The 16,049-nt window shown below is 34.3% G+C and overlaps 1 protein-coding gene across 2 annotated transcripts in view; it reads left to right on the forward strand.

Annotated features, from left to right (window-relative positions):
- Positions 1-16,049, forward strand: part of DCAF10 (DDB1 and CUL4 associated factor 10) — a 44,649-nt gene that overhangs the window by 17,442 nt on the left and 11,158 nt on the right. For both annotated transcript variants that reach the window (XM_028108735.2, XM_028108734.2), the window contains exons 3-4: positions 6,109-6,306; positions 15,039-15,241. In XM_028108735.2, coding sequence (XP_027964536.1) covers positions 6,109-6,306; positions 15,039-15,241 — 401 coding nt within the window. The remainder of the gene's footprint in view (positions 1-6,108; positions 6,307-15,038; positions 15,242-16,049) is intronic.

Genomic DNA, 16,049 nt, shown 5'->3' on the forward strand with positions numbered 1-16,049 from the left:
TGAGCTATACAGTGTGATACCATTTATATAAAATCTGAAAATATACAAACATAAGTTTGATGAGGGTATGTATTTGTCTTATTTGTTCTCTGCTCTATTCGCAGCACCTAGAACTGTGCCTAGCACATAGTGGGTGCTAATTAAATATTTATGGAATAAATTGAATGCAAAACAAAACCATACATTGTTTATGGATACATACTTAGAATCTCATGATATTAAAAACTTGCATGGGGAGTGACAAATTTTGGATAGTGGTTCCCTCTGGAGAGGGAGGGAGGGGAATGGGATTGGGGAGGGATATTCAGGGTGCTTCAGTTGTGTTTGTAATGTTCAAAAGAATCTGAAAGATAACAAAATGTTAAAATTTGATAAAGCTGGGTGGTGGGTATCACAGGTTTTTGTTATATTCTTCATAGTTTTCTCTATGTTTTTAATATTTTACAATTTATTTTTTCTTACCCAAAAAGAAAAGATGTTGAGTTGTTTGCCCCTACTCAGAATGATCTCTGACTAATCTGCTGTTAGAATTTGTTCTTTATCAATGTCAGCTCTCATTTGCTGCTATCTGTATGTCTGCTTTAGTACCCCACACCTACAGATTTGAATTTGCTTATCTCTTGGTTTGAAAACCAGGTTTTGAAGCTTTTTTAGAAGTACATATCACTTAAGAGTTTTGCATGAGGATCTGAGGGGTCCTCTGGCATGAGCTTAAGTGTGCATTACTTATTAATATTAACTTCCATTTTTTTGAGTGCCTACCATATGCCAAACCTTTTGTGAAGCACTTTTCATACAATATTAATTCTCACAGTATCCTTATGTGAAACAGATATTGTACTCATTTAAGGAATGAAGAAATTGCAGCTCAGATAAAGAGATTTGCTCAATATCTTTAATATGTAGCAAGTGGTAGAGCTGGAATTCATGCTCAGTTCAATTAGACCAACTCACTGTACTGTTCAGAGATGTGGGCATGCATTTCTTAGATAGTGATTTTACACATACTTAGTAATGTCTTCTAGTTCATTTCTTAGTTTTTTAAGGTTTGCTTATCTTGTAAAATAAAAATATTGATAGTTGGGAAGGGTATTTTCTGTTGCTTCATACTTCAGGAAAGTAAGGGAAAAATCTGTAACAAATTCTTAAGCCCATTATACAGGCTTACTGCTCATTCATAAATATATGTAAAATATATGGATTTAAGAGTCCATTTGATAATCAAGGCCCCCCCAGTATGAGATTACAAGGGCAGTTGAGATTATCATAAGTATTCAGTGCCTCTTTTAAATATTCCAGGATCTACTTTTCCCTCCCACTGTCTTTGTTGGTCTTTTCCTGATTGGTATATTTCAAACACTATAATGTAAATGCAGTCCTTATCACTGGGAACATGAAATTTCTTACCTTGCAAAGGATGTGGAATTGCACAAAACCCTGAGAGTGATATTAGAAAACTAGTCAATTACATATAAAATCATTGACAAATAAAGATCTGATTGAGTTAGACTAGTTATCAATTAAAAGGAAATGACAGAAATGAGGACATGCTATTCAGAGAATTCAGAGAATTATGTGAATATCTCATGGGACTAAGGAAAGGCCCTTGGGAAAATGGATAAAGCCCTTGAAGTTTATATAGAAATGACTCTCTGTAGTACAAGACTCAAATATGAAGTAAGGGTGTTATATTTTGCTGTCATAATTTTATTGGAAAGATTATGCAGGAAAACCCATTTAATTTATTCTTATTCTACAAATTTGCATATGTTTATATAAATATAAGATAAATGTTAAAAGTTATTATGATTTTAGTTTTTAGATAAAGACAACACTTTCTTTCCCTTGTACAATGAAATGTTGGTACCTGTTTTAAAGAAATTCTATTTCAATTGCTGTTATCCTTCACCAATTATCCTCTGATAATGAAGACTTCAATTTATCCAGATGTCCAGTTTATCCAGAACTATTATAGTCATATGTTGGGGTTTGATGGGAACATATGGAGCAGTTTTATAATTCATAAACTCATAGATTTCAGGGTGTATGGAGTGTTTCCTGTTTATTAGAGACTATGGAGTTAAAAACATTTCACAATCATTAAATTATTAGGCTAGACTGAGTTTTAATTTGAGAAGATTGAGCCAGATCTCCAAGAATTTGTTTAACACTTTACATTCTCTACATCTGCTTGCTTTAGTATAAGAATTGTGGATACTTTAACTGGTCTCCTAATCTACATTCTTAGTTTTCTATAATTTATTCTCTTCACCAATGATTCTTCAATACCAAGATTTTTAACAGGTAAAATTTTGAGGCAAAATGAGAAAACTAAAGTCAAAGTGTTGAATTTTTCATTAAGGTAAATTTATTCAATTCAAATTATTAGCTTTTATTCCAAGATTATATTCTTTGTACATTATTGGTATTAAAATATTTTCCATGCAACAATGGTAATTTTTCAATGGCCTTATTGACAAAAATTTTAAAACTGATCCCCCACTTCATTTTATTTGTTATGAAAATCCAAGAGTTTTGGAAACTAGCTACCTCAGAGATCTTTTTGAAACTCTTATCATTTCCTTTTCTTGCCTAAAGCCTTTAGGGTGGACCACTGTGGCCTAAGGTGGTATAATGCCACTGGGGTTTTGTTTTTTTTTAAGATTTTATTTATTTGATAGAGAAACAGTGAGAGAGGGAACACAAGCAGGGGGAGTGGGAGAGGGAGAAGCAGGCTTCCCGTGGAGCATGCGGGACTCGATCCCAGGACCCTGGGATCAGGACCTCAGCCGAAGGCAGATGCTCAACAACTGAGCCACCCAGGCACCCCGCCACTGGGGTTTTGAATCCATATGTGCATTAAGTATTTTCTGTAGACTAAGTAAAATATCTTATTTTTTCCCTAAATTTTTTAAACATAAGAAGATGCTCTGTGATGATGAACAGTTTATTTTAAAAGTTTGACTTTCCAGTTGCCTTTTGTCATGGTGTATTTTTTCAGTCGTTTAATTCCTGTCAGGAAGTCATTAAAATATTTTTACTTTAAAAAGCCTAATCAGTAAAGATAAAACCATAGGGGGAAAAAAATGGACTTGACAATTTTGATTTGTAAAAATTTTGATATAGTAAGAAAATATATAAACCACATAATAAGATAAAAGTATATATGGAAAATATATTCAACATACTGTCTTTTTTTTCAACATACTGTCTTTGAAAAACTGAGGTATATTATCTTTACTATAAAGAGAATTTATAACTAATAAAAATAATACAGCAGTAGGAAAATCAGTAAGGAATATGAATAGCAATTCACAAGAGAAAATAATCTTCCAATTAATATGAAAAACGTTCAACTTTACTAAAAATAAAAGTTTCAACTTAAGATTTTTTTTTCCCCTGACACTTAGCAGAATTAAAAAATAATCTGTGTGACAGGGCTTGGAGAAGTGGACACTGTTAACTGCTGGTGGAACTACGTATCAGTATGTTCTTTTGAGGATAGTTTGGCTGTATATATCAAAAGCCTTACATTTTTTAAAATCCCTTTTTACTTAGCAAAACATTTTTCTGGGGATGTACTTAGAAAAATTACTAGGGATGTGATTAATATTTAGCTATTAGGTTCATCATAGTGTTTTTTAGTGTAAACTCTTTTACACTACATAAATTTTTACACTAAATAAAACCATTTAATGGTTTTAGTGCAAACCATAGTAAAAAATTGGAAGCAATATAAACGCCCAACAATTGCTTATTAGTTTAAAAAAGAAACAAGATACGGTTCATTCATACAGTGAAGCTATTCAGCCATTAAGAATGATTTTGTCAATAAATCTTTAGTAACATGGCAAAATATTTATGACATGACATTTATTATTGAAATATAAGAATTAGGCTATCAGTAACAGTGGTTATTTTTATTGTGGACTTTTTTTCCATTTAAAAAATATTCACCCTCTCCCTCTGACCCTCCCCCAGCTTGTGCTCTCTCTTGCTCACTCAAATAAATAAAATCTTAACAAATATTCACCCTCTCCCTCTGACCCTCCCCCAGCTTGTGCTCTCTCTTGCTCACTCAAATAAATAAAATCTTAAAAAAAAAAAAATGCAAAGGGGTGCCTGGGTGGCTCAGTCGTTAAGCATCTGCCTTCCGTTCAGGTCATGATCCCAGCGTCCTGGGATCAAACCCCACATCCGGACTCCCTGCTCAGTGGGAAACCTGTTTCTCCCTCTCCCACTCCCCCTGCTTGTGTTCCCTCTCTTGCTCTCTCTCTGTCAAAAAATAAATAAAATCTTAAAAAAAAAAAAGCAAAGATCTTTAAAAAAAAAAGTTACTGGGAATCACTACAGAATAAATCCATGATATATTCTCCTCTTATTTCTGCTTTTCAACACACAGTACTTCTAACTACTGTTGCCTCTCAGAGTATATACCATCCCCTTACATGCCTCTGTACCTTTGCTTATCCCTTGGTCACTTAGGGAGTACCTGCCTCATCTTTTAAAATCAGGTCAAATGACCCCACCATGAAGTCTTTCCTGACCACCCTTTTCTTTTCTTTTTTTAGATCTTATGTATTTGTCAGAGAGAGAGAGCACATAAGCAGGGGCAGTGGCAGGCAGAGGGAGAAGCAGGCTTCCCACTGAGCAAAGAGCCTGACATAGGACTCGATCCCAGAACCCTGGGATCATGACCTGAGCCGAAGGCAGAGGCTCAACCAGCTGAGCCACTCAGGCGCCCCTGATCACCCTTTTCTTTGCTTATTCCATGCAATTATTTTGTACAATTACGTATTTATAATTTTTTTCCACTAGGTAGTGAACCCCCATCTCATGCATAATAAATTTTTGTGAGTACTTATTACGTGCCTGGCACTGTGTGTGTTGGGTACTACAGATCTAACAATGAACTATGCAGACAGTTCCCCTGTCTTCAAGGAGTTTATAGCCTTATGAAGTTATTCCTTACACTGTATATTAAGTGTTATGACAGAAATAGAGAGTACTTTGGAGATTAGAAGATTGGTAAATCTATCCCAAGCTGGATAGAGAAGGAAGTCTTCCTGGAGGGGATGATAGCTGAATAACAAAAAGAAAGGAAGTGTTTAGTCAGGTCAAGGGGTAGAGTGAAGGTGGTTTCAAGTAGTAGAAACAGCTTGTACAACAGCTGGGAATTTTAAAACTGTGTTAAGTTTTAGGAAGTTTGTTATGGTATTTATGGATACTGAGGTTGATTTCTGATAAAAAATAATTCAATATAATTTTATCTTGGAAGAAGTTCCAGAATTCATTTCTTCTCTCTACAAGAGATTAGGAAGTAATATATAACAGCATATGTTAGAGAAAGCATCCTAATGTTGAATTAGGCAGAAATTCAAGTGTTGAAAAAGAAATAAAAGAAATTCAAGTGTGATTGGTAGGTTTGTTGTTTTTTAAGTATTTGTATAGAATATATTCTCACTAAGCATTGAGAAATTAGTGTAAAATAATTAAAAGTCTGAATTACAGAGTATTTTATTGGTATATCTTGTAATCTTAACTGGTCCTAATAAAATATTGCTAAGTATGATTATTTGGGGGAATGCCTTTGAATTAATAGATTAAAAATATGGCATTTTATTAGTAGTTTTTATATGTAAATGTGTTCTAAATAGAAAGACATTACTTGTAGCAGGGTAAATATTTCTCATAATTATGAACCCTTAAAGCTTAACATATCTCCCTCTGCAATCAAGTCTTCAAAATCTCCTCTGTCTCCTATTAAATTGTCTCTCACCATTTGTGTTTCCTATACAGATTCTAAAGTTCTTTTTTCTCTCTAGCACTGTTCCCCAAACATCCACCTCTATATCCACTTCCAAATAAAAATCAATAATATAAAGCAAATTGATAAAATTACATTGTGGTCCTCCTTAAATCATAGTGTCCTTTCCTGTGATTATGTGAATTATGCTTACTATTTATTGATATCCATATCACTGGGTTTATACAGTCAGTTTGTAGTCCTTTTTTGTTTATTTTCTTGATTAGGTAATACAGAGACTGTTTCTCAAGTTTTCTTTAACAAGAGGTTAAATAAATCAGTTTTTCTTTTCTGCTTTGTAGATTTCTTGATAACCGGCTGTTTGCTACCTGCTCTGATGACACTACAATAGCACTATGGGATCTGAGAAAACTGAACACCAAAGTATGCACTTTACATGGTCACACTAGCTGGGTGAAGAACATCGAATATGATACTAATACAAGACTCTTAGTAACATCAGGATTTGATGGAAATGTCATTATTTGGGACACCAACAGGTTTGTGAATAGGAAACCATGTTAGGATTGTGAACAACAACAAAAAAATTTTTTAAAGATTTCCTTATTTGTCAGAGAGAGGGAGAGAGAGTGAGTGAGCATGTGGGGGGGGTGCAGAGGGAGAGGGAGAGAGAGAATCTTAAGCAGACTCCCTGCTGAGCGCAGAACCTGGTGTGGGACTCCGTCTCACAATCCTGAGGTCATGACCTGAGAAATCAAAGAGTTCGACCTTTAACTGACTGAGCCACCCAGTTGCCCCCCAGAAATATTTGTTTAAAATGGTAGAGAAATTCAGTGTTTTGTCTTAGCTTTCATATCTCTTTAGGAGAAAGAACCTGACTTCGGGAAAAATAATCAAAAATGATTCCATCTTTTGTTACTTGCTCTTAGTCATATATTGCAACTAAAACATTTGGAGAAAAGTTTATGGAAAGGAGACCAAGTAGTACAGTTAATGATGAAAACTGGTTTATAAGATGAGTTTCCTAAATTTAAGGAATTTAAGGAAAAATATTTTTGTTATTTCCTCTGTGGAACAGAAATGTTTTTCATTCTTCGGTCCTTCAATTCTAAACTTACTTATTTTGTAATTTTTGTACTTTTTTTCATGCATTAAAATAATAGTTTCTCAGTGGGAATGTTTAGAAATAATGTGTGGTGCAGTTTTAGTTGTCACTATGGGAGGAGAAGAGAGGATTACTGGCATTTAGTAAACAGGGATCAGAGTTTCTAAACATCCTGCATGGAACATTTTGCACAGTAGACTAGTCCCATCTAAAATGTTTGTAATGCCGCTGTTGTGAAACACTTCAATGAAATGTCTCCTTATGGAGAAGTTGATTATTTAAAAAACCCTGAAGTTTGGGACACTTGGGTGGTTCAGTTGGTTAAGCATCTCTTGATCTCAGCTCAAGTCTTATCTCAGGGTCGTTAGTTCAAGCCCTGCGTTAGGCTCTGTGTTGGGTGTGGTGCCTACATAAAATAATCAAGAAAAATAGAGTTGAAGTTTGAAAAATAATTAAAACATACCTATTGCTAGCCATGGTGAAATGACAATGCAGTAATACACCAGGACCATTTCTGAAATATTCTTTTCAGAGGTCATATGTAAAAAGAGAGAGGATATTCTTAAAGATTTCTAACTATGCATATTGTTTGAGCAGAGGATATACAGATCTCTTTAGACTAAGACAAGCATACCTGTTAAAATTTAGAAGTTTATTTTTTTTAATTTAGAAATAAAATTTGAATAGGAATATGGATGGTAACTTCCAAATTAGTGGACAAAAGCTAGTAAAACATGATCAATCCAACAGAAGCAGAGAAGGGGGAAAATCATTTTTAAAAAAGAGGTAAATTGGGAAGCACAAAAATATGGTAGGCAGAAAATCCAAATATCAATAATCGCAGTAAATATATGTAGACTAAAGTAGCTAGTTAAAAGATAGATAGGGTTAGATTGGATTAAAAAAGAAAACCAAACTATGTTCTTTGTAAGGAACACACCCAAAACATGCAAATGAGAAAGTCTAAAAGTAAAAGCATGGGAAAAAAATAACAGGCAAATTCAAATCAAAGAGAAACAGTTATATTTACATTAATAACAAACAAAATAGAATATAAGGCATAAAGCATTATTAGTGGTTAAAAAAGGTACTGTGCTAAAAGGTTTATTTCACTAGAACATAAAAGAATTCTTATCTTAAATGTACCTAATAACATAGCTTCAAACCATAAAAAGCAAAAATGGACAGAATTACAAGAAAAAACTAAGAATCCCCATCTCAGTGGAAAATAGTAACACTATTCTCTCATTTACTAATAGATAAAATAGACCAAAAAATTAGTAAGACCATAGGAGGTCTTACAGTAATAAACTTGATTTATTAGGCATATTTAGAATTCTCCCAACAAATAGTGAATACATCCTCTGAAGCAAAAGTAGAACATGTACTAGATTACAAAGTAAGTTTCAACCAATATCAAAGATTTGTTATCACACAAATGATTTTTCCTGACCTCAGTATAGTTAATTAAAACACAGGTAACTAAAAATTCCCATGTTTGGAGATTTATAAACTCACTTCCTAAATAATTCATGGATTGAAGAAGAACTCATCGGGAAATCAGTAGACTAAAAATTAGTGAACTAAGCATTATACTCAAACTGGAAAAAGGTAAAAAGAGTAAACCCAATGAAAGATTATGGAAATAATAAAGATAAAAGCAGAAATTAGTAAAATTGAAAATGAATGTACAATAAGGTTTTTTTTTTTAAGCCTGCTTTTTGAATCTCTGGTAGGATTCATCCAGAGAAATAAGACAAAAGAATAATCTTAATAAAAAAAGAGACAAAATATATATATATGATAATATCACTTTTATGCCAGTATACTTGAAAACTTTGATGAAATAGTTTATTCAAAAAATACACCTTAGCAAAACTGATCAAGAGAGAAATAGAAAACCTAAATACACCTGTTACCTGGACTGATATTTAACCAATATGCAGTGATTGAGGTGAAGTAGTTGTTAAAATATTAAACTACTTCTGTAGTTAATACAGAAGTTAAATGTGGTAACTGTAGTTAAATGATAAATAGCCACTATCCTGAATCATCCCCGGGCAGTCATATCCTGGCACCCTCTGGTTACCCAGGCCCTTCTTTTAGGGATACCTCCCTCAAGATCTCCCTATGATCTAGTAGCTAAAGTCCCCCTTAAACTACCCCGTTTCCCCCACTTTTTTTTTGGTTGTTCAGCATCTCATTTAATTCTGAGAACAGTCTCATGAGTTAGATAACTATTATCCCATTTTATTTATTTATTTTTTAAAGATTTTATTTGACAGAGATAGCGAGAGCAGGAACACAAGCAGGGGGAGTGATGCGGGGCTCGATCCCAGGACCCTGGGATCATGACCTGAGCCGAAGGCAGGCGCTTAATGCCTGAGCCACCCAGGCACCCCTATTATCCCATTTTAGAGCTAAGGAAACCAAGGTCAGAGAGATTGGGTATCTTGCCCACATGACTGTCAATAAGACAGTAAATTATGAGCCAAGAGTCAAACCCCTGGTTTATAGACTGCTGAGAGGCACCCTTTGTTGATGGAAGTTTTAAGATCTTACAGTAGAGTAATTCCAGGACTCAGTTCCAACACTGCCAACTGCATCAATTCTGACTGGCTCATTTTCATGCATTGCTGGTTATTTAAATATTGTAAACATTGCCTCTGCCATAGCCATTAAAGAAATGGAAAATATCAATTAAAATTTATCTATTAATAAAACAGCAGGCCTGTCAGTTTTACAGGTGACTTCCGTAAGACAGTACAAGAAACAGAACATTCCAGTTTTATTAAGTTGTTCACATTCCAGAAAAAGGGAAATCTCCTTACCTCATGTATGAAGCTAGTATAACCTTAATATATAAACTCAACAAAGATAATATTAGAAGAGAAAAATTGAAAGGTCAATCTGTAATGTGAATGTAGATACAAATATTCTAAATAGAAGAAACTGAAACTTCTAAGATATTAATCAGAATATCATGACCAAGTTGGGTTTATTCAGGAATGACAAGATGATACATCTGGGGCGCCTGGCTGGCTCAGTCAGAAGAGCATGCAACTCTTGATCTCGGGGTTGTGAGTTCGAGCCCCATATTGGGTGTATAGGTCACTTAAAAAAGATAAATCAATAGAAAAAAAATTTTTTTTTATTTGACAGAAAGAGAGCGTGCACAAGCTGGGGTAGCAGCAGGCAGAAGGAGAGGGAAAAGCGGGCTCCCTGACACAGGGTTCGATACCAGGACTCTGGGATCATGACCTGAGCCAAAGGCAGACACTTAACCGACTGAGCCACCCAGGTGCCCCTATCAATAGAAATTCTATTAATATAACTTATCACATTAACAGATTAAACAAAGTCCATATGATTGTTTTAATCAAGGAATAAAATTCAACGTTCAATCATAATTAAAAACAAGAGAGGACATTATTACCAGTCTTATAGAGATTAAAAGGAATATAAAGGGATACAGTGAAGAACTTTATGACAACAAATCAGACAACTCAGATAAACAAATACCTGGACAGTCACAAATTACTTAAACTGATTCAAGAACAAATAGAAAATCTATAGACCCACAGACCTAAAGCAAGTAAAAAATCGAACTGGTAATTTAAAAATCTTTCCACAGTGAAAAGCCCAGCCCCAAAAGTCTTCACTGGTGAATTTTACCAAACATTTATAGAATAAATAATACCAATCTTTCACAGACTCTTCTAGAAAATAGAGGAGAACACTACCAAACTCATTTTATGAGGCTGGTATTATTACTCTGATACCAAACCAGACAAACATCATAAGAATAGAAAACTACAGACCAATATTCCTCAAAAACAAAAAGAAGAAAAATAGATACCAAATCCTCAAAAAAATATTAGCAAATCAAACCTAGCATCATGTATAAAGGATTATATGTCACAATAGTAGAATTTACCCAAGGAATAGAGGGTTGGTTTAATATCCAAAAATCAGTTAATTGATACATCATATTAATAAAGGTCAAAACCCATAAACAGGATCATCTCAAGAAAGGTAGAAAAGCACTTGACAAAATCCAATACCCATTTGTAATAAAACTGGGAATAATAGGGAACTTTTATTCCCTAGACAGCTGATAAAGGACATCTGAGAAATTTATAGCTAAAATCATTTTTGTAAAGATTTTTTTTATTAGAGAGAATACCCTAGTGGGGGGTTAGGGGCAGAGGGAGAGGGACAATTAGACTCCCCACTGAGTGGAGAGCCCCACAACACAGGGCTCGATCCCAGGACCCCGAGATCATGACCTGAGCTGAAGGTAGATGCTTAACCAACTCAGCCACCCAGGCGCCCCTGGCTAAAATCATCTTAATGTTGAAAAACTGAATACATTTACCCTAAGATTGGTTACAAGGCAAGGATGTCTGCTCCCACCACTTTTATTCAATATTGTATTGGAGGTACAGTTGCACTGGAAGTGCAGTCAGGCAAGAAAAAAAAATACCAGGCATCCAGATTGGAAAGGAAGAAGCAATCTTCATATGTGGATATGATCTTATATATAGAAAATCTTAAGGATTCCACAAAAATACTAGAACTAATAAGTTCAGCAAGGTTACAAGATTAATATACACAAATCAATTGTATTTCTACTTATAAGCAATGAACAATCTAAAAATGAAGAAGATTCCATTCATAATTGCATCTAAAGAAATAAGATACTTAGTAATGTATTTAACAAAAAAAGTACAAGATTTTTACACCGAAAACTATAAAAACATTGCTGAAAGAAATGTAAGAAGATGTAAATGAATGGAGAGGCATTCCATCTTCATGGATTGGAAGACTCAGCATCATTAAGATGGTAATTTTAGGGGTGCCTAGCTGGCTCAGTCAGGACAGCATGTGACTCTTGATCTCAGGGCTATGAGTTCAAGCCCCATATGGGGTGTAGAGCTTACTTAAAAAAATAAATAAGATTACAGAGGACAAACAAAAAATTTATTTAAAGATGGCAATTGTCTCCAAGTTAATCTATAGATTCATTGCAATCCCTGTCAAGATTACAGCTGTCTTTTTTGGACCAATTGTTAAGCTGATTCTAGAATTTATTTTTTATTTTTATGTTTTTATTTTTTTTAAAGATTTTTATTTGAGAGAGAGAGAATGAGAGAGAGCATGAGACGGGGTAGGGTCAGAGGGAGAAGCGGACTCCCCGCTGAGCAGGGAGCCCGATGCGGGACTTGATCCTGGGACTCCAGGATCATGACCTGAGCTGAAGGCAGTCGCTTAACCAACTGAGCCACCCAGATGCCCCTGATTCTAGAATTTATATGGAAATACAAATGACCCAGAATAGCCAAAACAATCTTGAAAAGAAGAACAAAGTTGAAAGACTCACACTCTCAATTTTAGAACTTCGTACAAAGCCATAGTAATCAAAACAGTGTTTATTGGCATGGGATAGGCATATAAATCAAAGGAACAGAATTTTGAAAGTACAGAAATAAACCCTTGCATTTATGATCAGTTGATTTTCAGTTCAACAAAGGTGCCAAGGTAATTCAGTGGTTCAGAAAAGGATAGTCTTTTCAATAAATGATACCTGAGCAACTGGATATCCACATGCAAAAAGATGAATTTAGACCCTTATTTTACATCAAAACAAGAAACTCAAAATGGATTTAAACCTGAAGGTAAGAGATAAAATGACATAATTCAAAGAAAACATGGAAGTAAATCTTCATGCAAACCAAAGCACAAGTGATTAAAAAAATTGATAAAATGAACTTCATTAAAATTAAAAACTTTTGTGTATCGGGTGATACCATTAAGAAAGTGAAAAGAAAAACTACAGGATGGGAGAAAATAATTGTAAATTACATCTGATCAAGGATTTGTGTCCAGAATATATAAAGAACTCTTGCAAGTCACTTTAAATATACACAAATAACTCAACTTTAAAATGGGCAAAATATCTGCATAGACATTTCACCAAGGAAGATAATATAAATGATTAATAGGCATGTGAAAAGATGATCAACATCATTAGTCATAAGGAAAATGCAAGTCAAAACCAAAATGAGGAACCATTTCATATCCACTAAGATGGCTTTAATTTAGAAAGACAATAATAAGTATTGTCAAGAATGTGGAGAAACTGGATCCTTATACATTGCTGGTAGGGATGTAAAGTGGTACAGCCACTTGAGAAAAGTTTGGTAGTTTCTTAAAATGTTAAACAGATTTATCATCTGACCAGCCATTCCACTCCTAGGTATCTACCCAAGAGAAATGAACACCTATCACCACACAAAGATTTGTACGTGAATGCTTATAACAGTATTATTCATAATATCCCCAAAAGGGAACCAGTACAAATATCTATCAATTGGTAAATGAATAAACAAAATGTGGTATATCTATATAATAGAATACTGGTAATGAAAAGGAACAGATACTAATATGTGCTACAACATGGATGAACCTCAAAAAACAGTATGCTAAGTGAAAAAAGCCAAACCAAAAGACCACTTGTATAATTCTATTTATATTAAATGTCCACAATAAGCAGATCTATAGAGACTACTTAATGGCTGCCTGTGACTGGGAATAGGAACAGGGAGAGACTGCTAGTAGGCAGGAGGGATTTTTTAGGATGATGAGAATGTTCTAAAATTGGGTTGATTGCACAACTCCATAAATTTACTAAAAATCACTTAATTGTTAAAATGAGTGAATTTTCTGATATGTAAATTATATCTCAAAGCTATTAAACTTAATTAAAAATAGAAGGAAACTCATCAGAAGTGTACACTAAAACCTACAGGACATTTTTAAATGGTGAAACTTTTAGAAGTTTTCTCTATACGGGTACCTGGCTGGCTCAGTCACTAGAGCATGTGACTCTTGATCTCAAGGTTGTGAGTTCAAGCCCCAGATTGAGTATAGAGCTTACTTAAAAAAAATTTTTTTTTTCTCTATAAAATCAAGAAGGGAGAATATGGCTGCTATTACTGCTACTGTATACCACTGTTTGGGGGTGGCAGAAGACAGGGTCCTAGTCGGGACAGGAAAATAAATATGGAAGGATTAGAAAGGAAAAAAAATGAAAAACGCATTCACAGATGATATGTCTATATGAAGGGTTGGCAAATTTTCTATAAAAGACTGTAATAAATATTTTAGGCTTTGTGTGCTGTATAGTCTCTGAGCAGCCATCGACAGTACGTAAATGGATATTGCTGTGTTCCAACCAACTTTCTATATAAAAACAGGCAATAGTCCAGACTTAGCCCATAGACCAGTGTTCTGACTGGTCTATATAGTAAATCTTAGAAATTCTGACAAATTATCAGAATTAGTAAGAGTTAACCAAGATTGCTAAGATCAAAATGTAAAAATCAGTACTGTTCCTATTTATCACAAGAAACAATTAAAAAATTTAAAGCATATAGTTTTTAGTAATTAAAAAATTTTTTTTAAAAACCAGGATGGGTCAAGTAGCAGATTAGACACAACTTTAAAAAATAGATTGGAAGCTAGATATTAAAAATTATCCAGAATGTAACAGAAATGAAGAGATAGAATATAAGAAAGAGCAGCTATGAGATGAGAATCAAATGTGAGTGTTTCAAACATCTATTTGGAGCTCCAAAAGAATAGAGAAAATATGTGAGAGGCAATATTGGAATAATGACGGAGAATTTCCCAGAATATATGAATAATATGAATCTTAAGATTTAGAAAGTCAAATGAATCCCAATAAATTAGAAAGAAATCCAAATTTAAACATATATCAGAGTGAAACTGCAGTACTCCAAAGACAAGGAGAAGATCAAAGGATAAATTGTCCAAAGTAACAATTGCACTAATAGCCGACTTAAAAATAGCAACAATGGAAGCCAGGACTCAATGGAATATTATCCCCAATATTCAGAACAACATAAAGTGACAGTTTACCTCAACAAAATCTTAACTTAAAAATGTATATTTCAGAAAGAATAAAATGGAAAGTTGGAGATGAAAGAAGGAATGGTGAGCAGAAACAAAAAAAATGTTTATCATGTATAAAAGGCTAAAAACACACTGACGATAAATTCTGGTTTGAAGGTCCAAAATATGACTATTACCGAGTCCTTATATTTATGATAATTCTAGATTTTGTTTTGATTTCTTCTGTAGGTGTACAGAAGATGGGTGTCCACATAAGAAATTCTTTCACACACGTTTTCTCATGCGAATGAGATTAACACCAGATTGTTCCAAAATGTTGATCTCCACGTCCTCTGGATATCTTTTGATTTTGCATGATCTTGACTTAACCAAGTCTTTAGAAGTAGGCAGCTATCCCATTTTGAGAGCAAGAAGAACTACATCAAGTTCAGGTAAGCTTTTCTTTTTTGATTAAAAAAAGTTTTCCGAAGAGTCTCACACAAAGGGAGGGTATATGTTCCCATTCTGAGAACGATAGGACGAAGGGAAGGAAATTATAAGACATTTTTGGAAAGCTCATTGAGAGCTTTTTTCCCAAGAAAGTATGACCTATATGAATCTCTGACATAGTGTTAATTTGTGCTTCTGTATCACCAATGATCTAGGAAGAACTGCTAACTATAAAAATATTTTCTTTTAGCGCTTTCTGCTATCCAGAAAATCTTTTATCAGTATTTCTAAATCATCACTATCTCAAAAATTAGTGGTGGCCCAAGGTAGGTTCAGTCTTCCAGCAGAGCTTTATTATTTATTTTATTTTAATTTTTATTTCACAACCCTGAGATCAAGACCTGAGCTGAGATCAAGAGTCAGATGCTGAAATCACTGGGCCACCAAGGCACCCTACCTAGCAGAGCTTTTATTTATTTATTTTTTTTTTAAAGATTTTATTTATTTATTTGAGAGAGAGAGAATGAGAGATAGAGAGCACAAGAGGGAAGAGGGTCAGAGGGAGAAGCAGACTCCCTGCCAAGCAGGGAGCCCGATGCGGGACTCGATCCCGGGACTCCAGGATCATGACCTGAGCCGAAGGCAGTCGCTTAACCAACTGAGCCACCCAGGCGCCCTAGCAGAGCTTTTAAGATATATTCAATATAGAGCTTTACTTTTAAGTCTGTATTACATCCTAGAATTCCAGATGTCTATACCCAGGTAGCAGGTGTCATCCTATTTCACAGCCTCTAAACATCCTCTTGCTAA

Source organism: Eumetopias jubatus, unplaced genomic scaffold (genome assembly GCF_037043125.1).
Source record: "Eumetopias jubatus isolate StellerSeaLion01/CBP00866 unplaced genomic scaffold, mEumJub1_p1.0 scaffold_15, whole genome shotgun sequence".
NCBI classification, from domain to species: domain Eukaryota; kingdom Metazoa; phylum Chordata; class Mammalia; order Carnivora; family Otariidae; genus Eumetopias; species Eumetopias jubatus.